Source organism: Quercus robur, chromosome 5 (assembly GCF_932294415.1).
Source record: "Quercus robur chromosome 5, dhQueRobu3.1, whole genome shotgun sequence".
Classification (NCBI taxonomy): domain Eukaryota; kingdom Viridiplantae; phylum Streptophyta; class Magnoliopsida; order Fagales; family Fagaceae; genus Quercus; species Quercus robur.
This window is the reverse complement of record NC_065538.1, coordinates 46,846,992-46,870,264: the sequence shown is the minus strand read 5'-3', so window position 1 is coordinate 46,870,264 and position 23,273 is coordinate 46,846,992. Positions and strand designations below refer to the sequence as shown.

The 23,273-nt window shown below is 37.5% G+C and overlaps 2 protein-coding genes across 4 annotated transcripts; one reads left to right on the top strand and one right to left on the bottom strand.

Annotated features, from left to right (window-relative positions):
• Positions 1 to 11,974: 11,974 nt before the first annotated feature.
• On the top strand, positions 11,975 to 13,853 carry LOC126726130 (transcription factor TCP4-like). Its single transcript, XM_050431255.1, has 2 exons — positions 11,975 to 13,487; positions 13,570 to 13,853. The coding sequence occupies exon 1, from the start codon at positions 12,347 to 12,349 to the stop codon at positions 13,454 to 13,456; it is 1,110 nt and encodes a 369-aa protein (XP_050287212.1). The 5' UTR covers positions 11,975 to 12,346; the 3' UTR covers positions 13,457 to 13,487; positions 13,570 to 13,853.
• Positions 13,854 to 16,677: 2,824 nt separating this feature from the next.
• LOC126726129 (protein IQ-DOMAIN 9) lies at positions 16,678 to 22,733 on the bottom strand. 3 transcript variants are annotated; one of them, XM_050431251.1, is made up of 6 exons: positions 22,373 to 22,733; positions 21,695 to 21,807; positions 20,919 to 21,074; positions 18,156 to 18,383; positions 17,453 to 17,566; positions 16,678 to 17,365 (listed from the first exon to the last, which is right to left on the bottom strand). In XM_050431251.1, the coding sequence occupies exons 2-6, from the start codon at positions 21,767 to 21,769 to the stop codon at positions 17,012 to 17,014; spliced, it is 927 nt and encodes a 308-aa protein (XP_050287208.1). In that variant the 5' UTR covers positions 21,770 to 21,807; positions 22,373 to 22,733; the 3' UTR covers positions 16,678 to 17,011. The 3 variants fall into 3 exon arrangements, with proteins under 3 accessions (XP_050287208.1, XP_050287209.1, XP_050287211.1); XM_050431252.1 differs by lacking the exon at positions 22,373 to 22,733 and adding an exon at positions 22,241 to 22,264; XM_050431254.1 differs by lacking the exon at positions 22,373 to 22,733 and adding an exon at positions 21,912 to 21,935.
• Between the last annotated feature and the right edge of the window lie 540 nt (positions 22,734 to 23,273).

The window sequence follows — 23,273 nt, the reverse complement described above, 5'->3', positions numbered from 1 at the left end:
CCTTTGGATTTGTTACTCTCAATGTCAATGAAAGAGGGAGAAACATTGAAGACTTACTCAGATCGTTATTGGGAGCTTTATAATGAAATTGATGGAGATTTCGAGGATGTTACTGTATGGACTTTTAAGGTGGGTCTTCCCACAAATTCTGATTTGTGGAAGTCACTTACCATGAAACCCCCTTGGAATGTGCACCAATTGATGGATTGGATTGAAGAGCATAAAAGGGTTGAGGACTATCAAAGTTCCGTCAGAAGTAAAAATAAGGTTTCTACTAGTGATTGGAGGGATAACTCAGAAGGTCGGTTTTTGTCTTCTCAACCAAGGAGGGAATATTATAATCAAGTGTCTCTCCTTAAATGGTGAACTCGGTGTTTAAGGAACCGATATATCAAGTTCTGGATAAAATCAAACATAAACTATATTTTAGATAGTCGAATAAGATGGGGGGGTGACCCCACTAAAAGAAATCAAAGCTTGTATTGCCAATATCACCAAGATTGGGGTCATACGACTGAGGATTGTAGGACCTTGTAGGCCTTTTTGGACCAATTGGTGAAAGCGGGCAAATTGAGACAATTTCTGCAACAGTCAAATAATCAAGCAAACCGAACTGGGAGTGGATCACATAATGATGGCATCCCTCGGGTGACTTTGGGGACAATAAATGTTATTTTTGCAACTATGAGAGAGGAGCCTTACCCAGCTAAAGGGGTAATGCTGATGTCGACGCAGGTGGAAGGCCTTGAAAGTGAAGCCTTGAGTAAAAGATTTAGGGTCTCGGATCAACCAATCATAGGATTTTCTAAGGATGACAAGTTAGGAACCATTTAGCCACATGACGATGCTTTGGTGATGACCGTGCAGATAGCGGGGTATGATGTCAGGAGGGTGATGATTGACCAAGACAGTGGAGCTGAGATAATGTACCCGGACTTGTTCAAAGGTTTGGGGCTCAAACCTGAGGATTTGGACCGGTATGATTCCCCGTTGATAGGGTTTAATGGGAGTTCCACTATCCCAAAGGGGAGGATTCGATTACCTGTTTTAACTGGGGATAGGATGGTAAGCATGGATTTTATAGTAGTAGATGTCTTTTCGCCATACACTGCCATTTTGGCCAGACCATGGTTGCATGCCATGGGGGCAGTTGCATCTTCGTTGCATGTTAAGGTGAAGTATCCCATTAATGGAAGGGTGGTTGAATTGGTGGGATGTTAGTCAATAACTAGGCAATGCATGGTGGCAACAGTTAATCACCACGTCACTAAGTTGAATTCTTTTGAGGTTGTCCTGACGTTGTAGCAATCATAGATAAGGTTACCTGTGTCCTCAGACAATTCAATATCGTGTGAGGAGTTGGAAAAGCTCACTGTTGGGGAAGATGTAGATTCATATTTTCATGTTGGATCTCTACTCCTAGCAAAGGATAAAGTGCAGTTGGTGGTGTTTTTGAAAGACAATCTTGACGTCTTTGCGTGGAATGCATATGAATCACCTGGGGTTGATCCTGAATTTATTTGTCATCATTTGAATGTTAACCCTAGTGTTACTCCGAAGAAACAAATACCTCGGCGGTCCTCAAAAGAATATGCCAAAGCCATTAAGGACGAGGTCTGTAAGTTGAAACAGGTTAGAGCAATTAAAGAGGTTTTCTACCCTGAATGGTTGGCCAATACAGTGGTAGTAAAGAAGAAGTCGGGAAAGTGGAGAGTATGTCTAGATTTCACGAACCTCAACAAGGCTTGTCCAAAAAATATCCATTTCCGATTCCCAGAATTGTTCAATTGGTGGATGCAACATTTGGGCATTCGAGGATGAGCTTCCTAGACGCTTTCTAAGGTTACCACCAAATTCCTTTGGCATTGTCGGACCAAGAGAAAACTGCCTTCCTCACTCTAATGGGAAACTTCCACTATAAAGTAATGTCATTCGGACTAAAAAATGTTGGGTCGACATATCAGAGAATGGTGACGAGAATGTTTGAGAATCGGTTGGGAAGAAACATTGAGGCTTATATTGATGATACGGTGGTGAAAAGTAAAGAAGAGACCGAACATTTGTCAAACCTCGGTGATATTTTTGCGATCTTAAGGCAACACAAGCTGTGCCTGAATGCTTCAAAATGTTCCTTTGGAGTAGGATTAAAGTTTCTGGGATATATGATAACTCATCTTGGGATTGAGGTTAACCCCAACCAGGTTAAGACCATCCATGATTTGTGTCCTCCTCGGAACTCGAAGGAAGTTCAATGCCAAATTAGAATGACGACGGCTTTGAATAGATTCATACCAAAGTCTGTAGAATGGTGTAGACCATTTTTCCAGCTATTGCATAAGTGGAAGGATTTTACATGGTCTGAAGAGTGTGATAGAGCTTTTGCGGAGTTGAAGGCGTACCTGGCCCGTCCACCAATCTTGTCCAGACTAGAAAATGAGGAAGTTTTATATGCTTATATGGTTGTAGCTCGGCATGCTGTGAGTTTGGTCTTGATATGTGTGGACAAAGGAGTTTAGAATCCAACGTATTATGTTAGTAAATCCCTACAAGAGGCCGAGGTTAGGTATCTTCACTTGGAAAAAGTAGTTCTTGTTATCATTCATGCCACCAAGCTACTTCATTATTTTTAGGCACATACTGTGGTTGTTTTGACTTAGTTGCCCTTATAGGCCTTGCTCTGAAAATCAGATTATATGGGAAGGGTGGCCAAATGGGGGGTCATGCTCAGAGCATTCAATGTCAAGTACATGCTGCGAACATCTATGAAGGGTCAAGTTCTAGTAGATTTAATAGCAGAATTTACTGAGGAATCGGGAAGCTCGGAGGTAGGGGAAAGACTTGAAGGGCTTGTGCATGTGGAAATGGTAGTAGCTAAGTGTACCTGGAAGTTATTCGTGGATGGTGTAGCAAATAAGAAGGGATCAGGAATAGGGATTGTGATGGTTTCACCAGAAGGTATTACTTTGGAGAAGTCATTTAGGCTCGGGTTTTTAGCAACAAATAATGAAGCAGAGTATGAAGCTTTGCTGGCAAGTTTGAATGCTATGCAAAAGCTTGGTGGCAAGACTATAAGAGCATATTGTGATTCAAGACTTATGGTTGGACAAGTCCTGGGAGAGTATGAAGCAAAGGATCCGAGAATGCTTTGGTATTTAGGTTGAGTAAAGTGATTGTCAAGGGACTTTCATTCTTTTACGCTTGAGCAAGTTCCTTGAGGTAAGACTTCTCATGCTGATTCACTTGTAACTTTGGCCACGGTAAGTAGGGAGGATTTGCCTCGGATCGTGCTCGTAGAGAGTTATGTGTCACCTGCTTATAATGAGCTACTTTTAGTGGAAATTAATTTTACGAGGGCAGGCCTTAGCTGGCAAGATCCGTTGGTCGCATTTTTGAAGGATGGAATTTTACTCGAGGATCGGGTTGAGGTGGAGAAGGTTCGTAGAAAGGCGCTAAGTTTTTGGCTTTTTGAGGACCAAAAACTGTACAAATGCTCATACTCGGGACCATACTTGTTATGTGTTCATCCCGAGGCAGTTGAAATGTTGTTAGAAGAATTACATGAAGGGATTTGGGATAGCCATACAGGGGGTAGGTCACTTGCTCATAAAGCTTTGACACAAGGGTATTGGTGGTTGAGCATGCAAAAAGGCTCGTAGGAGTATGTTAAGAAATGCGATCAGTGTCAGAGGTATGCTCCTAGCATTCATCAGCTAAGAGGATTGCTGAACCTACTAAGTAGCCCTTGGCCTTTTGCCCAATGGGGATTGGACATTGTAGGACCCTTCCCTAGAGCCATAGGGAATCGGAGGTATCTCGTGGTAGCTATTGACTATTTCACTAAATAGGTGGAAGCTGAATCACTAGCAAATATCCGAGATCAAAATGTAAAAAGGTTTGTATGGCGGAATATCATCACAAGATTTGGGGTCCCGAGCATCCTTGTTTCAAATAATGAACTTCAGTTTGACAGCAAAGCTTTTTGGAAATACTGTTGTGAATTAGGAATAAAGAATAGATACTCTACTCTGTCATATCCTTAGAGTAATGGGCAAGCTGAGGCCACAAATAAGGTTATATTGGACGGTTTGAAGAAGACATTGGAAGATGCAAAGGGAAAATGGGTAGATGAGCTACCTCATGTTTTGTGAACCTATCGCATAACACTAAGAAGATCCACGGGTGAGACCCCTTTTTCCATGACCTATGAAGCTGAGGCAATTATTCCTACAGAAACAAGGTTCCCAACTCTGAGGTCCAACCAACCCCTTAGTGATGGCAATGTGCAATTCCTTGCTCATAGCCTTGATTTGGTTGAGAAACTAAGGGAGGTGGCTGTAGTTAGGTTGGCACAATATCAACAAAAGCTTAGGCAAGGGTTCGAGAAAAAGGTAAAGGTTAGAGCTTCTATTCTAAGGGATTTGGTCTTGCAAAAGGTTGTTGGGAGTGCAAGAAACCCTTTTTGGGGAAAATTAGGTCCTAATTGGGAGGGGCCATATCAAGTAACTTTAGTAGCTGGAATGAGGGCATATAGGTTAGAGGATTTGGATGGACTTGTTGTACCTCGTCCATGGAATGTGAACAATTTACAAAATTATTATTTCTAATCTAGCAGTATTGTAAGGGTTTATGTTTTATATGCAATCAAATGTATTTTTAAGATTCTTGTTGTCTCACTTAGATTATTTTTTATGTTAAATAGAACCTTGGCTAGGTTCGACTCCTTAAGTCACCTACCTTGGGTAAATTAACACTTAGATTATTTTTATGTTAAACAGAATCTCGGCCAGGTTCCACTCCTTAAGTCACCTACCTTGGGTAAATTAACACTTAGATTATTTTTATGTTAAACAGAACCTCGGCTAGGTTTGACTCCTCGGGTCACCTGCCTTGGGTAAATTAACACTTAGATTATTTTTATGTTAAAAAGAACCTCGGCTAGGTTCGATTTCTCGGGTCACCTGCCTTGGGTAAATTAACACTTAGATTATTTTTATATTAAACAGAACCTCGGCTAAGTTCGACTCCTTGGGTCATCTGCCTTGGGTAAATTAACACTTAGCTTATTTTTATGTTAAAAAGAATCTCGGCAAGGTTCGACTCCTTGGGTCACTTGCCTTGGGTAAATTAATACTTAGAATATGTTTGTTGTGTTCAATCTTACCTTGGTTAAGTTCGATTTCTCATATCACGTACCTCGAGAAATTAACACCTCGGTACAGATACTTAATTACACATGGGCATGGTAAACAAATAGTAAATCATGAAAATATAAGTGCAGGTTAGTAAGACAAGGTTTTAACAAAAGTTTTCCATAAAATGAAGTTCAAATGGGTACATATAAAAGAGAAGGTAAGTAAACACAAAATGCCTTCTGCAAAAATAGAAAAAGAAAAAAAAAGTAGCAAATAGCCCCACTGTTACATTCCCTAGGTCTTGGGAGTCTTTTGTGTCCTTATCCCTATGATAGGTTGCGCTTTAGCAGTTGGACTTGGAGCAGGGAGAACCACTTTAGTTGTTGAGACAGTTGTGGAGGAGTCTCTTGCTGTTTAAGGCACCTTGGCTACCACCTCGATGCTTTATGGAGAAGCTGCACTGGGCTTGGAGATAGGTGGCTCGATTTGTTTGGTTTTAGCAGGGACAATGGTGTTTAGCTGGTTTGGATTGGGCAAGAGTAGTAGTGCTGGACTTTGGTGGGGGGTTCTCAGTGGAGCTTGTCAAAGTTGGGCCAAAAGTACCGATAGGAGGCTAAGTGACTCTAATTGCTGGAGGGTAGAAGGCTTTCTCCAGATTCCTTAACTCAAAAGTAGGGTCAACTTCATCAGCATTAAGGGTCTCAATCTAGGTTTGAAGGAAAGAGTTATGGCATACAACGGGGAGTTGAGATTTAAGGTAGGCCTCAGTCTCCTTTTGCCCTTGGTCATATGCGGTTTGCTCGACCTTGTTCATTTCCTCATCTTTCTGGCTTAGCTCTTTCTTTAGCTCGAAAATGGTTGTCTGAGCAATTGCGGGCTAGCTTTCTGCCTCCCTAAATTGTAAGAGCTGCTCTCGGGCTTGCCTCTCTAAGCCCTCTATTGAAGCCTTAGAACTCTTCCTGGCCTTGTCGCATTCTTCTAACTTAAGGAGAATCTCCGTTAACTTCTTGTCTATTGAGGTAACATACTTCTGCGCGGTGTAGCGTTTGGACTCCTCTTCCTTCAAGTCACGAAATGCTTGGTCAACCCACTCTTCCATTACATGTGCTGCTTAGGTGGCCTGTACGTGAATAGTTGAGGTAGAAATTATTAAGAAGGTACACGTAGAATGGACATGACTATGATAATGAAGTTTTAGAAGTAGAAAAGTGAGTGTAAGGAAATCTTACCAGAGCTAGGTCCCTCTTTATGGATAGAAAGAGTTCGTGCTTCTTCAAGTTTCGAAATTCATCCATATCCCTGGGGAGAAGAAGCACCTGTTCCATAGCATTGGCCACATAGCTCGCTCTTCTGTTGTCGAAGTTACAGATTGAAGAATCTTCACAGAGAGGTGAGTCGTCCAATTGAAAGATAGGATTCCAATTTAGAACCCGAGATCGATGCTTAGAGACAGCTTCCGAGCTTTCTCCTCCCTTTCTTGTTGGGCTTAGGTCATCTTTGCCACCTTGGTGGGCTTAGGAAGAGTTTCCTCCTAGACTTCACCCTCTTTATAGGGCCTTTACCTCCTTTCTTGTCCCTTTTTCATTTTTTATCCACTGGTTCGATTTGTACAGAGGCAAGAGGAATTGGAGTTGGAGGTCTAGGAATTATCGGGACTTCGGGAGCTGTGGTCCCGACATGGGATTCTAGGAGAGAAACTAAATCTGGCAATCTCTTTTCTATCACCATCCCTTTAGGCACTTCAGTAGTCTCTTGGTCCTTACTAACTAGGGTTGCAGCTGGATGTGGGCTGAGTCCTTCCTCCTTGGTCTCGTTTATATGGTAAAAGACCTCAAAATCCTCGTCTCGAATGGGATTTTTAGTATTATCCTCAAAATCTATCTCAGCTTCTGCGTCTGAGGATGTAATTTCCTCTACGATTGGTTGAGGATCCTTGAAGGTAGGGAGCTCGACTAATTGTGTTCCCTCAGGAGGAGGCTTACTTATAAATCCTTCAACGACCATGTTAACTAGGGCAAGATGAGAGTCTCGGGCCTTGATTACGTGCTTGGACACTTGGAAGCAATTGGAAATGGGTTTAAAACCCAGAATCACATGAATTGCGTGGAGCTGACCGTCCCGGTGTAGGAAGATCTCGAACCTCAGAACTTGGTTCAGTAGATCGAATTTCACCAAGCTTCGTCTCTTGACAGTGGCTTTTTTTATCTAAGAAAGAGCAATTAAGAATTCATGTTAGTTTGCAGGTCGGACAAGCTCAAGTTTTAGTAAGTAAAAAAAAAAAATATATATATATATATATATATATTTATATATACACACAAAAATAAAATGATGAAATGGTGGATATGTAAATAAATTGTTTATAGAGTTTCCTAAGCTAACGTAGACTTTTTAAGTGTCCCTAAGTCATCCCACCTGAAGTTCCATCTTGGGTAGGACAATGGAGTCCGTCATGCCACTTCCCTGAAACGATGAGAAAGTCCTTGTCCATGCCTTTGTTCATTTCGGGGAGACAAGAGATTAGTCTAACGGTGGGAACCCTAGTTTTTAGGTAATACCCCCCGTTGACATCTTTCTAACAATTATATACCCAGTTTACATCATGATGGGTAAGGTATATACCTAACTTTTCATTCAATGCATTTACACTACCTAATATTCTAAACATGTTTGGAACACATTGGGTGGGGCACAATCTAAAAAGATTTAAAAAATCCCTAGTGACTCTACCCATAAGAATCCTCATACCCCCTTCAATGAAGGTAATCATGGGAATTGCAAAGGCTCCAGTAGGCCTCTTCTCGTGCCATTCACCTAAGTTGCAATGCTGTATTGACACTTTGCAAGGAATCCTATAGTATCTCTTAAACTCCTCTCAGTGTTTAGGAGTGTTAACCAAACTAAAAAATCTATCCATTTGGGAAAAAGGAAAAAAAAAAAAAATTGCTAGTATGAAAGAATAAGGGAAGAACTCTTGTTAACAAAAATGCACACTTAGGAATTCGGGGAAGAAGGACTCCTCAGATGAGGTTATCAAGTGTGAGGAGCGTATTTATGATCTTTTTTGCTTCTAGGGAGGCGAAATGGAGATAAGAACCTCACATATCTCTATATATAGGCTGGGAAAAAAGGAGCGGTAACCTTCTCGCCCCTTTTAGTGACGAATTTAGAGACGTTTGATCACGATCTTACCATAGAATGTGGGAAACAGCAAGCCGCTTGTTGCATTTATTACGGAGCTGTGGATTTTGAAGCGTCAGGAGCGGGTCACAATCAGTTGAAAGGACGTACACACGTGGGAACCTATTTGTGAATGGACTATTATCAACAACTTTTATTAGCCAAAACCTCACTGTTTTAGGCCAGGAATGCAAAATGAGGTTCTGGGAGGGCTATTGTGGGGACGAGGATCCCACATCTAACTTAAATGGACAGTTAAGGTTATTTCTGAGGATGCACCTCAGACCTCAGGGACGAGCATAATTTTATGAGGCGCATAAAGTTAAAATATCAAAAAGGAAGGAAAGCAGACTTGGTACGGAATATGAGAAGGATGAAGAAAGAAGGGTATAGAAGCCATCCCCTCTGCATTAAATACAAGACAACCACTCCTCTGGCCGCATTAATGAGGAAATGACCATGAATAGCGGTGGCACAGTTAAGATTACAGGGTAAAGCTTGCTAGTATGTTCTCAATGGGACATAAGTTCTAGGAGTATGATCTCAGCCCTCCAAGTGTAAGATTCAGATGAGTTGTAACTGGATATAAAATCAAAAGAAAGATCTAGATGCAAGGGGGAAGAAAAAAGAAAAAGAAGGAAAAGAATCCTTCCATCTGTAACCCCAACCTCGGACTAGACCTGAGAACCTACTTGTATTTTTTCTTAACTAGTTCTTAATCTATGAATTAATAGAAGAGGCATCCTTTCTTATTCAATTCTATGACGTAAACCTTCTTAGTTCGCGCATTGGATATCATAATCAGATTTGACTTCCCATCTCTAAACAAATTTATTGCGATAGCAAACAGTAAAATCTTCATTTATTTCCATAGTTTGATTAACTGCATTTTTCGCCATTACAATATATATATATATATATATATATATATATATATATATATATATTTAATGCTTCAATACTACTCAAAATAATAGAAATTAATAATGGAGATGGTGAAGGTCTTCAAATTTAAATGATCTCATAAATTCAACACTTCAACCGACAAATAAAAACTTGAAACCTAATCTAAAATATAGTATAAATGCCTTTTTATATAATTGTTAAAATTGTTGAGTGTTTGAGTTATTGAGAAAAGAGAAAAGAGAAAATAGAGTGGTTTGGTCTAATAACCTATATCTACCGCAATAAAACCTTTGATGACTACTATTTGTTATTGTACTTCTATCTTACAATGAACCTAATTTTGGGTTTATACTTTTAAAGAAACTTAACCCAAAACTAATCTTTATTCTACGTGTACAGCCTACAATACATTTGGGTTTGGGCCTCTTGTATAATAATATGATTTGTGCCTCTTCGGCCACGATGTCTAAACATTTTAAAGAACTCTAGGCAGGTAGGATAAACCAACTACACTAAAAATTGAGTGTCCAAACATTATTTGAACAGATAATAATGACATCGGTCAAAGGGGCTTGAATACCTTATCATAAGACAGCTAAGACCCACAAAGGACTCTCAGAGGGCACGCCGATACTGATCATATCAAGTGGGCTCCGCCCACATGCTACCAACAATCTCCGCTAGCAGAGCACAAAGCACCCACTTGATTGTTTTATTGTGCGCTGCGCTATTCAGCTGCTACTACTACTTTCATCTTATTTACGTGATAGATTCTGAGTAGAAAAAAAAAAGTTACAATTTTATGTGAAAGTGATGTGAAGCTAATTATAGTAAGATAAATATTGTGACTTTTTATGTTATATTAAAATTAGTGTTATTTGTTAGTTCAAGTTAGTTTAATTGGTAAAGACTTTAATGATTGAATAAGAGATTTGTGGTTCAATTTTCGTTTATACTAAAAATTAATTAGTGTCTTAATCTAATAATAAAGAGTATCATTAAGAACGAACGTCATAGGTTATAACTCTCTAAAAATAATAATGTTATTTATTCATACACGTGATTGCTATTCCCAAATGGGACGGTTGAGTTCAGTGTTTACAACTTTCCCCTTGGACCATAGAATTTACTTTCGTAACTTTCTTTGTAAAGGTTAAAATTGGTGACGACAAAAGTACTTTGAATTTAGAAGTAGCCACATCTTTATCATGGCATGCAAGCAGGCACACCTGTCAGCTGAGTTCCCAAGGCGAAGGATATATATATATATATATATATATATATATATATAGAGAGAGAGAGAGAGAGAGAGAGAGGCTAATACCCATTTTAACGGTAGCTGTAATATTAGTACAGCATACTTTGCTATAATTATTCTAAGCAAGATATTACAAATAATGGATAAAAAATAATAAGATTACGTGGTAATGACAGCCAATCAATTGTAGTGGACTCCAAATTTTTTTTTTTTTAAAAAGTTATAACAAAATAAGTGTGATATTAAAAGTAACGTGAATATGTTACTTTGTTGGGGAGGGCGAGGAGCTGACATGATGAGCAAGCTAGGAAAAGGAGCTCCTCCCAAGAAAAATCCAAAGAAACCAATATGATATGACATGATACAGGTCACCTTTCGTATGAGGAATCTTTGCATCAAACGTCACACACTTTGTAAAAACAGCTTTGTCAAACCCAAATAAGTCTGCAGCAGTACTAGAAAGTTAATCATAGCATCGAATGAGCTAGTAATTGAGTTGGCTGTCGCCATTTCCTATTTTGGAAGAAAGAAGTAATAAGAACAGAAGCAACAGTAACTGATGAGAATGCAGTGCTGCACTTAGCTCATCACAGAGGATCTTGCTGAATCAATGCACTGTAGCTCCTACAACACCTACTAATAATACAAGGGAAAGCTTACAATGTATATGACAAGATAGAGACACATGATCAATTTGTACACGTGTTTGTGAGGGGGCAGTTCAATGCCTAGACTTACAGGTTATGTTAACGGATATCATTTGGGTAATTATTAATAAATTATAATAGAAAAGTTTTGACAATACTTTCATAAATAATTTAAAAACTGTCAACAACATTTGAAGTGTGTTTGGATATCGGTTATTTTACTAAAATTAAAAAATTATTGCTAAAAGTACTGTAGATAAATGTAAAAGTTAGTTGAAATAGTACATTATGACCATGAATAAAAAAAAAGTAGTGAAATAATTTTAATTTTTAATCCTAATCCAAATGCACACTTATTGTTTTATTATTCTAACCATATAATTTGTGACTGACTATTTATTACTTTCACATAAACTAACTATTTTTCCCTTCATTACACAGATTGCCACATATGTGGCAAAGTTGTGTCACATAATGTTGTAGTATTAGATTTTTTGTTATAAAAGGCTCCCTCCCCATTTTAATAAAGCTTTAAATAATAGAATGATGTTAAGGATATTATAAATTTTGCTACATAAAACTTACAAAATGATGTGTTATGTGTTTTTTTTTTTTTTTGGGTAATCAATGATGTGATATGTTACCAATCACAAAACAACAATTCAAAACTTTCATTTATAAGGAAGTTTAAGCACACCTATCACATTTATTAAAACATCTATTTGTATATTTTATATTTTTATATAATAACATTATAGTACATTTAACATTTTATAAAATTGTGTAAAAAATAGTGTGAAAGAAACACTGCCCATAGAATATTTGCACTACTACGTTCTCTGTGTAGTAACATGGAGTTCATTGGGTTATTAATTCATATGGTTACATTGTCTCAGCCCTAATTAGTTGTCCTAAGTGAGTCTTTTCTTTTTTTTTTTGCTGAATCCTAAGTGAGTCTTGGAGCTGTTAAATATCAAGGCAGAATAAGTAGACAAACCCGCAAGGTCATAAAAAAGAGGAGGAAAAAGATACAAAATCTGGAAGAGAAGAGCAAAAATTGTCTAAGCCTGGATCCTCTGTGGACTCACCTACTACAAACAAGAGGAGTGAAGGATGAGGAAGAGGAAAAAGAAGATCTTCAACCAAAAGAAGATGAGCAAGAAATAGAAGAAGAAGAAGGTGAAGAAGATGATGAAGAAGAACAAGGACAAGCACAGCAAAGGATGCAAGGCCATTATGATCAGCATGTACAACAACAATCACAACCCAATAGAGCACCACATGGAAGAACACGTTATACCCACCGAGCAAGAGCACTGAAGGAGAGGTCAAAGAGCACTAAAGGAGGAGAGGTTGTAGAAGTTAATGGAGGCCACATTGCACAAGCTATAGGAAGGAAAGACCGTCACAGCAAGGTAAGTACTTCAAAAGGTCCAAGAGATAGGAGACTCAGACTTGCTGCTCATACTGCTATACAATTCTATGATGTCCAAGATAGGCTTGGCTTTGACCGACCCAGTAAAGCCATTGATTGGCTAATGGAGAAGGCAAAAGCAGCTATTGAAGCACTTGCAACAGCTAACTCATCATCACTTCCAAATCAAAATTCTACTAGTGCCATGAACTCTGCTGAACAAGCTTGTTTAAATCTCCAGCAGCATCACAGTGAGTCAGAAACAATCATGGGTTTGAATTCTGGGTTTGGTTATCAAAATCAGCAGCATTCCAATGAGAACTCCATTAACAGTTTGAGCTTTATCTCAGAGGCTGCAAATGCTAATGTATACAAACCATCACCTTCAACTCAATTTCATGACCATTTCCCACCTGAACTAAATTCAAGAACTATCATCCACACACAAGATCTTTGCCTCTCACTTCAATCCTTTCAAGACCCAGTTCTTGATAATGATCCCAGCCATGTTAGTCCAATTAATTTCACTGAACAAGCTGCCAATTCTGCCTCAGCTGGTTTGTCAGATCTCAGTGCCACTGACATAGAGATTGGTTGGTTTCAAAGAACAATGATGTCTTGGAATTCTGACACAAGTTGTCATGGAGGAGGGGAAGATTGTGTCTTTAATTCCTTGCCACCACAACAATCTGCATTACAAAACCAGTTGTTATCTCACCGGGGACCCCTTCAGTCCAATAATTTGCCTTCAGTTTCTGCATGGACCAACCCACCAATCCCACCAATTTCCATTAATTCTGTTCACCATAATAGGTCAGCACTAAGCTCACAAACTTCACCAAGATTTCAGATTGAAGAGCAAGAGTACAATGCAACATCTGAGAGGTCATCCTCTACTTGCTCTCCTTGTCACTATTGATCTAGCATTATCAAAATATTCATTCCACCAGGTACTCTCCCTCTACACACAACTAATTTTTAGTTTCTTAGCAGTTGTTATATTTCGTTCATTTTCTCCTATATTGGTTTCAGGGAGTCTCAAGTCTTCTTCAAAGTATGAGTTCAGAATGTATGAGTGGGATAGGAGATTTGGTTACTAGTTTCCGGCTATGCTCAGATGTATGATTTTTTGGGATTGGTGTTGGTGCTCCTTTAGTCATTGTCAAACTGCTTTTCCATAACAACTACTAAATTTGCATGTTGAATTTCTCTCTGTTAAAAAGGTATGTGTTTTGAATTGATTTTGAGAGTCCCATCAATGTAACGAAAGAAAAATCAGAGTCAGAAACACATGACAGAATTGGGATTTTGATTTCCATGGCACTGTTGATATTTGCATGTTGAAAATGCTTCTTCTTCTTCTTTTTTTTTTTTTTTTTTTTTTTGCTGAGAAAAATGCTTCTAAATAAGAAGCCGGTGGTAGCTTTCATGGAACATATTTCTTCTTTCTGTCTAGAATTGGTTAGTTTTTCAGTGAAGAACTGACAAAATAAAATAAAGAACATCGAAACTTAGTTACATATACTAACACGAACATTATTATCTTGTTTCGCAGATAATTAAATTTAATTATAAATTTATTGATCAATGTAATTACATGTTTAAATTTAATTACAAAAAATTCTAAGACCACATAAAAAGTCATAATTTTTGTTGTAACTGTTCACATGATAGACTATGAGTGATGATTTATATGATAGTGATAGAAAATCAATCACAATTTTTTCATAGGATAGTTATAACTTTTTATTTGATACTAGAACTTATAACCATTAAATAATTGTAGTTAAGTTTTGCTAAGTATGCTAGTTTTTAATTGAATGGTTCATGTTTCTTGATTTTATTTGATTGACGAATAGTTAGTACTTTACATCTTCACACCTGTGAAGTTCAAACGACGTTATCAGATTGTGGAACAACAATAAATGTCCTAATCATATCAATGGAATGGTAATCACCGTAATCTCACACATGCTCAACCACAAGCAAGTACTACTCGCACAGACAAACATGTCAGCATGTATGGTGAGAAGATGATAACATTGATGTATTATTAAGCCATTAAAGTCCACTGGACACGACACGTCATGTCATGTAAAGATGCAATGAACAGAACCTTCGCCCTCAAATAATTGTTTTCAAAGAAAGAAAAATCTGTGTGTGACAAGGTTAATATTAACTGGTGTATTTAAGGCAGTTGTTAATAAAGCATAATAGAAAAATTTTGACATCACTTTTATGAGAAATATAAAAAATTGTCAACAACATTTATTATTTTATTATTCCCTTAATAAAATGTTTCTAAAAATGATTTCTAAAAATGATTCCTAAATCAATGCCCTAAAGATATTGTTTAACATTTTCCTTTCTATAAATATAATTATCCTTCTCCGGTGGGGATAGCTTTTTAGTGATTCGGTGGCTTTTGCACAGTACAATTCCTCTCACATCACTTTAACTTTTTCAAAAATTTGAACCCTCTAAACCTTTTAACTTTCTTAATCCAATGGTTGATATCAACACATAATATTTTCACTCTTAATCTGAATCATTGAATATGTATTGCAGGGTGCAATAGCTATCTCAATCCCAATATGTAAACTTCAATAATAGAAGCCCTTGATAAATCAAGGAAGCAAATTGAGAAAGTGGTTATTTACTTGTTTTGATGGGCAATAGTGGTGAGTTACCTTTTTAGTTGCTGACCAGTCCGTTACTTCATTTTGTAGTGTCATTACTCTTTAGGATATTCTAGACTTGTAGTGCTATTGGAAAGTTGGAACAGGAAACTTAGTTGGGCATTGGTGGGTGAGGGCCAATAGAATAGTCCTGTAAAAGAAGTGACAGTAGCCAATAGGTACAATTATTAATCCCATGAAAGCCATTGGAGCAAGCTTATAATAAGAACCACCAATCCAACTGTATTTTCCATTTCCCGAGTACATAATTATAACTGGTCAAGAACTTTTTCCTTTTCTTTTGAGTTTTGGGGTTTGTACTTTGAAGAGTGTAATGGACAGACAGTCATAGAGTAGTGTCTATGATCCCATAGAGTTGGCTTCAGAGCTGCAGAGGACCAAAATAATACTAAAGGATATTTGACCATGACCTATCTTTCGCTGCTCTGGATCTCAGTGCTACCAAATACCATCTGGTTTAGGGTATGCAACACCTACCACTGAAAATGACACAATTTTGTGCTATAACTCGCCATATGACGAGTTGTGATTGGTGTATGTGTGTCCTCACACAGCCCACTAACACACCTTCACCAATTACAACTCGCCACGTAACGAGTAGACATGACAAAACGGGTCAGACCCGTTTGACCCGACCTATTTGACCCGCAACCCGTTTGACCCGTTTAAAAATGACCAGTTTTGACCCATGACCCGTTTTAACCCGCAACCCAATTGACCCGACCTGAACCCGACCTGTCCCGCCCGTTTTGCCACGTCTACCAACGTTGAGTAAATTGAGATTGAGGTGTAATTTTTATAAAATATTTACTTATTCTACTTTACTTAATATGTTATGTACTCCATTATAGTTTGTCATTTTATACTTGTCACCTTCATTTTCTCTTCCTACTTTAAATAGATCGAAGATTATACCAAGATTAGTTTTTAGAAAGCTGGAACAAGAGTTGCACCAAATTTGGGTATCAAGTGTTTAGTGGTAATTGGTAACAATATCACCAGTGAGAATCTAATCATAGTTAAGGAACTCATAAACAATTGACAGATTGCATCTATTTCAAAAAAAAAAAAAAAAAATTGTTTGAAAAATACGGGTCAACTCGACCCGACTCACGACCCGACTTAACCCACAACCAGATTGATCCGGCCCGCCCGCCCGTTTTGCGACGAGTTATGGCACAAAATTGTTCCAATTTTGGTGGTACTAGCATTACTCAACACCAGACTTGAGCTTTAAGTAGGGCAAATTACATAAACCCAAATGGGTCATTTTCAAACACACCCTTTTTGATAAATTCTTTTCATACACATTCCTGTGCTATCAATTTGGGAAAAGGGATATTACCATGTTCATTTATCTTAAGACTTGCAGCTGCAAAAGCCATCTCAGCATAATGGCAGAAACATAAAGAGTGCAAACAATAGAACAACAGCTTTCAAATTCTACGAAATCATCAACAACATATATATATATATATATATATATATATATATATATATATATCTACATTATAAATAAGATTGTCTTTCTTTTAGTCTATACAATATAGGGGAAAAGAAATAATAAGAAACAAGAAATGATAACTAGGTCAGTCCCATATACAGGTCTTTCCAATTATTCTTTACCACTGGCCAAAGCGTAGTAGTCCATTCACTCCCTGATGCACAACATCGAATATGACACATAATCAACAAATGGATTTTCCATCGCATTTCCACATTTCAAGTATTTGAAAATCCAATAGACAATTTCTATTTCCATTATCAGCTTGATGCTAGGAAACCAACTGTTCTTTCTTACTGTTTGCCTCTTCAGCTTTGTTGCTCTCTTCTTGTGCAGGTGGTTTTCCACCAGCAGGGTAAGACAATCTCCGGGCCTTTGTGGTTCCCTTTCCATTGGTTAAAGGAAGTTTGACCGAAACAGATGTTTTAGGTGTCAGTGGAATTACATTCCTACCAACCTTGCTAGACTGCCTACTCTGGGGTTTCTTTGGGCTAATAGACTTAGCAGGGACACGGCTTTCCCATGGGCGGGCAGCAATCCAGCGTTCCAACCAGCTCCAACCCCAATTAGTCTTATTAAGTTCATAATTACCCAGCCCATGGATCTGACTAGCATTGGCCCTCCACTGCAAATCATGGTATAGTGTCCATTTCAATTGGATCCAGTGAGCCAAAATAATGAGAATCACACATTTTCATTTTGGAGAACATACCTGATGAGAAAAGGCATATGCCATGGTTCGCTCCCGCTTAACTGCTGCATCTTCTCTCTGATGTATCCTTGCAAGAGTTTCCTCCATCGTTTCAGAGCCACCACACCATTCCACCTATTATCCATTTGAACTACTACTCAGACGGTGAAGATAAAATGGGGTAATTGGGTTAAAAAAGGCCCATGTATGAAACATTTTAATTGAAGGACACTGGCCCTGGCAGTAATCAGTAAAAAAGATGTACTCAAGTTTCTGATCTTCAAATAAATAAAAAATGGAAAAAGAAATGATAGGCCCCAGGGTTTGATTTAAAATTGTCAGCAAATGACAGACTTTGCTAAAGAATGAATCACACTTTAATCTTATCTTATCTTTTTTATATTAATTTAACCCTTTCTTTTTTTTAGAGGAAGCACCAATGACATAAGGGATGAATCAAGAATCTCAGAATTGCTATCCTGAGGTACAAAGAATTGCTATCCTGAGGTAAGGAAAGTTTTAAAGGGAGAAATTCCCTGGATGCAACCCCATCTAACAATTTTGCAATATTACTTTCAGAAACTGACAGAGCAAGGAGCCCAAACATCACTTCTCATAAGCTTCCATGGGAAAGAGATGCCATTTAGTCTAAAGATTATTGTCACTATTATTAAGAAGTTCCAAGTCATGCAATTCCCCATGGATGGGGAGAAAGTGGTCTAACCTCTAGGCCATGAAGTTTTGCCTCAAGTTTCAGTTGATTCTCAAGTTTCTTCTGTCTAAGCCGACCTTCTGTTACCATGCAAAGTCTGCGAGCTCTAATCTGGGTCTGTATATAGCTCCAAGAGTGAAGATGGATCAATGTTGTTGTAGCTTGCTTCTTAACAGAATAACCTTGGGCTATGATTTGTAGTCTTACTGCTCCTTTCAAACGACGTAAAGTTTTCCTAGCCTGCAAGACAGAGGATGTGAAAATAAATCATTGAATCACAAGAACCAGCAAAACAAAGATAATGATTGTACATGACATCAATAAATTCACAATGAAAGGTTACACTGCTCCTCTGCTAGTTTTAATACATACTTATTAAGAAGTTGATAAGCTAGCCACCTGATATTCACTCAAAGGGAAACATAGGTTCATATTTTCCCAGTCACAAATTGGTGGCCAATTGCTAACCATATTATTTAGAACTAAGGCCTAGCAGAATAGAACTGTTACCAATTATACAGCAGAGATCAAATACACACTCTGCAAATAGAAGATAAATAAGCAAAATTTTCAAGGTTCATATAGCCTACGCTAACTACAATTAACAGGGCAAAAATATCAAACTATAAAGCAGGATCAGTACTGTTCCCTCTTATAACAGGAAGTAAGGACACTTTCAATGAGCCTAATCAAATGCAAACAGTTCCTGTTGAGAGCAAGTTCCTTCTTTATGGGCCAAAAAGTTGCTAAACCTATGAACTTAAGGGCTTCCTGAAACTAGGGGAAATTTACTTCCATACAATATCTTCCATCTTGCAGGAATGCCTATACACCAAGTAAACACATGACAGTCATACTGCAAACTGATTGATAATTATGAGAATGTCCAGAAAATTGGGGAAAATATGTTCTTATTTTAATGCATCCCAAAGATATGCCAACGAGCTAATCTTAGTTGGAAGCATATGACAGTTATAACATGCACTGCCCTTAAATTTTCCTAAAAGAAAGAACTTTACTGCTGTTTACTGACTTAATAATGACCTCAAAAATAGTTACCAACTTACTAGAAACACATTTATATCTTTCAATTGCTTGAATAGATACCATAACACTGATAATCCAGTTCAGGCATGTACCTTGGAAGTCATTATATGACTACCATTTTACCTACTTTTCAAAATATTTTTGATGTAGGACAACCACAACTAGTATGCTCCATCCATAAGGCCACAGGTTGGGCCGTCTTCTTTTTGCTCTTCCTCCTATACGTGCGTGTAATTGGGGGCTTATACCTCGTGTCCGCACCAATTTTTGCATTCTCTCCTCCATGACCTATATTTTAAATCTTGTGACAAGGCCAAAGATATCCTAGTCAATTAGAGTGAATTATTTTATAAAGAAAAATCAAGTAGGCCTTCTTCTCTGCTTTTTATAACTGTTTATTTAATTCTTAAACTCACTCATCGGGGTGAAGACAAAATGGTTTGGTCTCTTTCAGAAAGCTGGGTTTCAGTGTGAGATTATTAAGGCATTGAAGATGGAGGAGAGAAATTTTCCATGGCAAAGTATATGGCAAGTAAAATTCCACCACGAGTGGCTTTCTTTGGGTGGACAACTGCCATGGATAAGACTCTAATGATGGATAATCTGAGATGATAGAAGTATTATAATCACTAATTGGTGCTGCATGTGTAAATCTAATGGAGAGCCGGTCGATCATATTTTTTCTTCACTGCAAGATTCCTTGAGAATTATGGTCTTTTGTTCTCTGTTAGTATGTGGTGGCTTGGGTTACGCCAAGTTCTATGATTGGCTTATTGGGATGGACACTTTGGAAACATGATTAGGGCTAAACTTGGAAGTTTGCTCCTTTGTACTTGATGTGGACCTAGAGGGAAAGGAATGCATTCACTTTTGAAGACAGTGAGCTATCAGTGGTGAAGCTGACAAGGGTCCAGCTCATTTGTCTTGACCACTTTCGTAGATTTCATTGATCAACTGAATCTTAGATTTTATTTTTCTTGCTTGGCTCTATGTATACTTCCCGTGTACTAAGGTTGTGCCCCTTTTTGATATTTTTCAATTAATTTCATTTACTTAAAAAAAAAAAAAAAATAATAAAAAAAAGAAAAGAAAAAGAAAAGAAGCAGAAAAGATTTGGTTTAGTCCATTGACCAAAGAACTCTATTGGTTTATAATTTTCCTAAAGAAATTGATCAAAATTAATCCAAGCCTGCCTAACCAAAGAGTTACTAAAGATTTAAGACCCTCGAATGATTGCTTTCCATTTACTTGGATCTTTCACTGCTCTTCAGCAATGAGCAAATAAAAAATTGTTTTTGTCAATGCAAGATGTTAAATGGATATTATAATCAGATGGAAGTCCTTTTTGCATAATATTGTACAAATTTGTTAGCATGCATGTTTTAGTATATTTTCAACTGTCAATTCCTCATGACAAATGCAAATAAATCTTTAGTAAAAAGGACAACAACAACAAAAACAATAAAAATAACAAAGCCTTAGTCCCAAACCAAAAAAAAGAAAGAAAAAAAGAAGAAGAAACTTATAATGGATGGCACTGCAATAAACAAACTCATCTTAGACCATTCAATTTAGGACTCTTGTTTGTAAATTTTGTAACGTGACATGGCCAATGAGCTCTAGTGGTATTTTTTTACTCCCATGAGAATGGCAGAGGGTGACTTTTGGGCGTGTGTGTAACTATAACTTACCAATATTAAAAAAAAAACAATTTGTAACTCAACACACCATGTAAGCTCGGAATGCAGTCTGAATCTTTGTAGCAGCGATATCCTCAACTGGCATCCCAAGTAACCCATGATTTCTACTGTTAGCGCCATTGGCAAACCATGAGTGATTCTTCGATTTAAAGGGATTTGTTGATTTTGCAGAAACTGAGGATCCCTGTAACAAAGTGTCAGAAAATATGAGAATCAGCAACTTTATACCAACTTCAGTCCTGCATAATAAGCACATGTAGTTCATGGTAAAGCTACCATTTGATCAAATGTTCTATTTTTTTTTTTTTTGATAAGTACCAGTTGATCAAATGTTCTTCACCTATACCATGACAATGTTACATAAAGTTATACCTTCTACCATGTCAAGCATGATATATAACAATAAGCCCATTGAAAACATAAATTATAAATCCCAAACCTTGACAAACTCTATTTAGGTTTCCTATTCCTGAACTCAATCACCTATTCAGTCTTCAAGTAACGATATATAATTTAGCAACAATAGCTCATTAATTTCAATTCTAAGCCAAAACCTTGACTAACTCTATTTAGGTTTCCTATTCCTAAACTCAATCTCCTCTTCAGTCTTCAAGTAACAATATATAATGTAGCAACAATAGCTCATTAATTCAATTCTAAGCCTATAATTAGTAGGAATTCAATGTGACAGCTAAAGGGATTGCAAATTAGTAAGAAGATAACAATTTAGTTTTTGGTCCATTGGAGGCCTGTTGGGCAAATAGTCCCATTTAGCAGTATTATTGCAATTGAAGGGCTCCATACCTTTACTTGTTTTGAACTGCCGCGCTTCCCTTTCTTTGAGCCGATTATCGTCTTAAACCAATGTCCAGAACCCATCCCTGCTATGAAGAATCTGTGTTTAACTCAACATACTCCTGAAAGTAATTCCAATGTAGATCTAGTCAAAATCAGCATTGAGAAAACAACATCAAGTTTAATAATTTATAACATTTAGTTTTTCTTTTACTCTACTACTCACAACTCAGCAACCAACCAGACAATCATCAACAGGACGTTTGCGGCTGCCACATCTTGTTAGTAGTTATAAAACAATCACAGCTAAATTAACAAATACAAAAATGATATGAAACAACTCCACAAGATTTCAAACTTAACTAAATTGGAATCAAAGAGAAGGAATCATAATCTTATAATAATATGCAAGACAGCTTTCACCAATTGATTATATACCCACCAAAAATTCAATAGTATATCAGACAAGAAACTACATTACAACCAACTAATCATAGAAAGTAACAAACAACTGGATTCCAAAAGAATCTGCATTATTCCTAGTAATTCTCTTACAATTAGCTTCCAGATCCCACATATTCCCTCCCAAGTAACAACTGGGTGTCCCCAAATTATATTTGTAATTCCAGAAATGAAAGAAAACAGCACAAACATAAACAAAAGAGTAGGTGGGTAAGCATGACATACCAGAGAATAGGCTCCAAAGGGTCCAAAACAGACCCTTTTTGAAAAATGGGCACTCAAGAGATCTTGGGAGCCAAAAAGGTGTTGACAATAGTATTAGTAGTAGTAAAGAGGAAGGAAAACTTGAGCAAAAGTATAAAAGGAAAGGTGGGTGTGCAATATGGCTCGCCATGGCCCCAACACTAGCTTTTCTTGTCTTTATTTTTACTTCTACTGCAATTTTTTTCCTGAAATAAATATTCAACCCCCCAAAAAAAAATCATAGTCTATAAAACGATAAAATCTCTCTCTCTCTCTCTCTCACTCTCACTTGTTGTTCTGTCTGTCTCTGAGTCCTCAATCAAAGGCTCAACCAACGCTACACAGCTCATGTGGATGTGAATGTTTTGCAGTGTGGTCAGAGCTGTAGTTGGTGTTGGATTTTGTATTTTTAATTTTCTTTTATTATTTTGAGGTTTGACAATTCAACAGATGGTTGGCTAAAGCGACAGCGGAACAAACAGTGACAATGTTTTCTTCGTTTTTTTTTTTAATGAATAAACAGTGATAAATGATCATGCTTGATAGTTATGGGCTGCCTTTCTTAAAAGGAATGTGGTGGATTAGTCTGTGGCCTACTGATCTTCCTCAAAAGGGAATTTTTAATTATTGAAATGAGTTTCGCAATGGAACAAAAAATAATTTATGTAATCATAGTCCTTCGATAGTGAGTGCAATGTACTCTCAAACTTAGTCCATCACACAATCCGGTCTAATATTATTTCTAAGATATCGTATGCACGGGGAGGGAATTAGTCTGACAAGATGTTGAGAGCATTCAAACCAAAGATGTGAAAGTGTTATATTGTTATTTTAGCACCAAAACCCCAAGAAAACCTTTTACATCAAAGCTCTCAAACGCAAA

Excerpts from the sequence above, each read along its gene's own strand:
- LOC126726130 (XM_050431255.1), top strand. The coding sequence starts at position 12,347 with ATGCAAGGCCATTATGATCAGCATGTACAACAACAATCACAACCCAAT.
- LOC126726129 (XM_050431251.1), bottom strand. The coding sequence starts at position 21,769 with ATGGGTTCTGGACATTGGTTTAAGACGATAATCGGCTCAAAGAAAGGG. Across the intron at positions 18,384-20,918 it reads CTGCATTCCGAGCTTACATG|GCTAGGAAAACTTTACGTCG; the intron begins GTGTGTTGAGTT and ends TCTGTCTTGCAG. Across the intron at positions 17,567-18,155 it reads CAAAACTTCATGGCCTAGAG|GTGGAATGGTGTGGTGGCTC; the intron begins GTTAGACCACTT and ends AATGGATAATAG.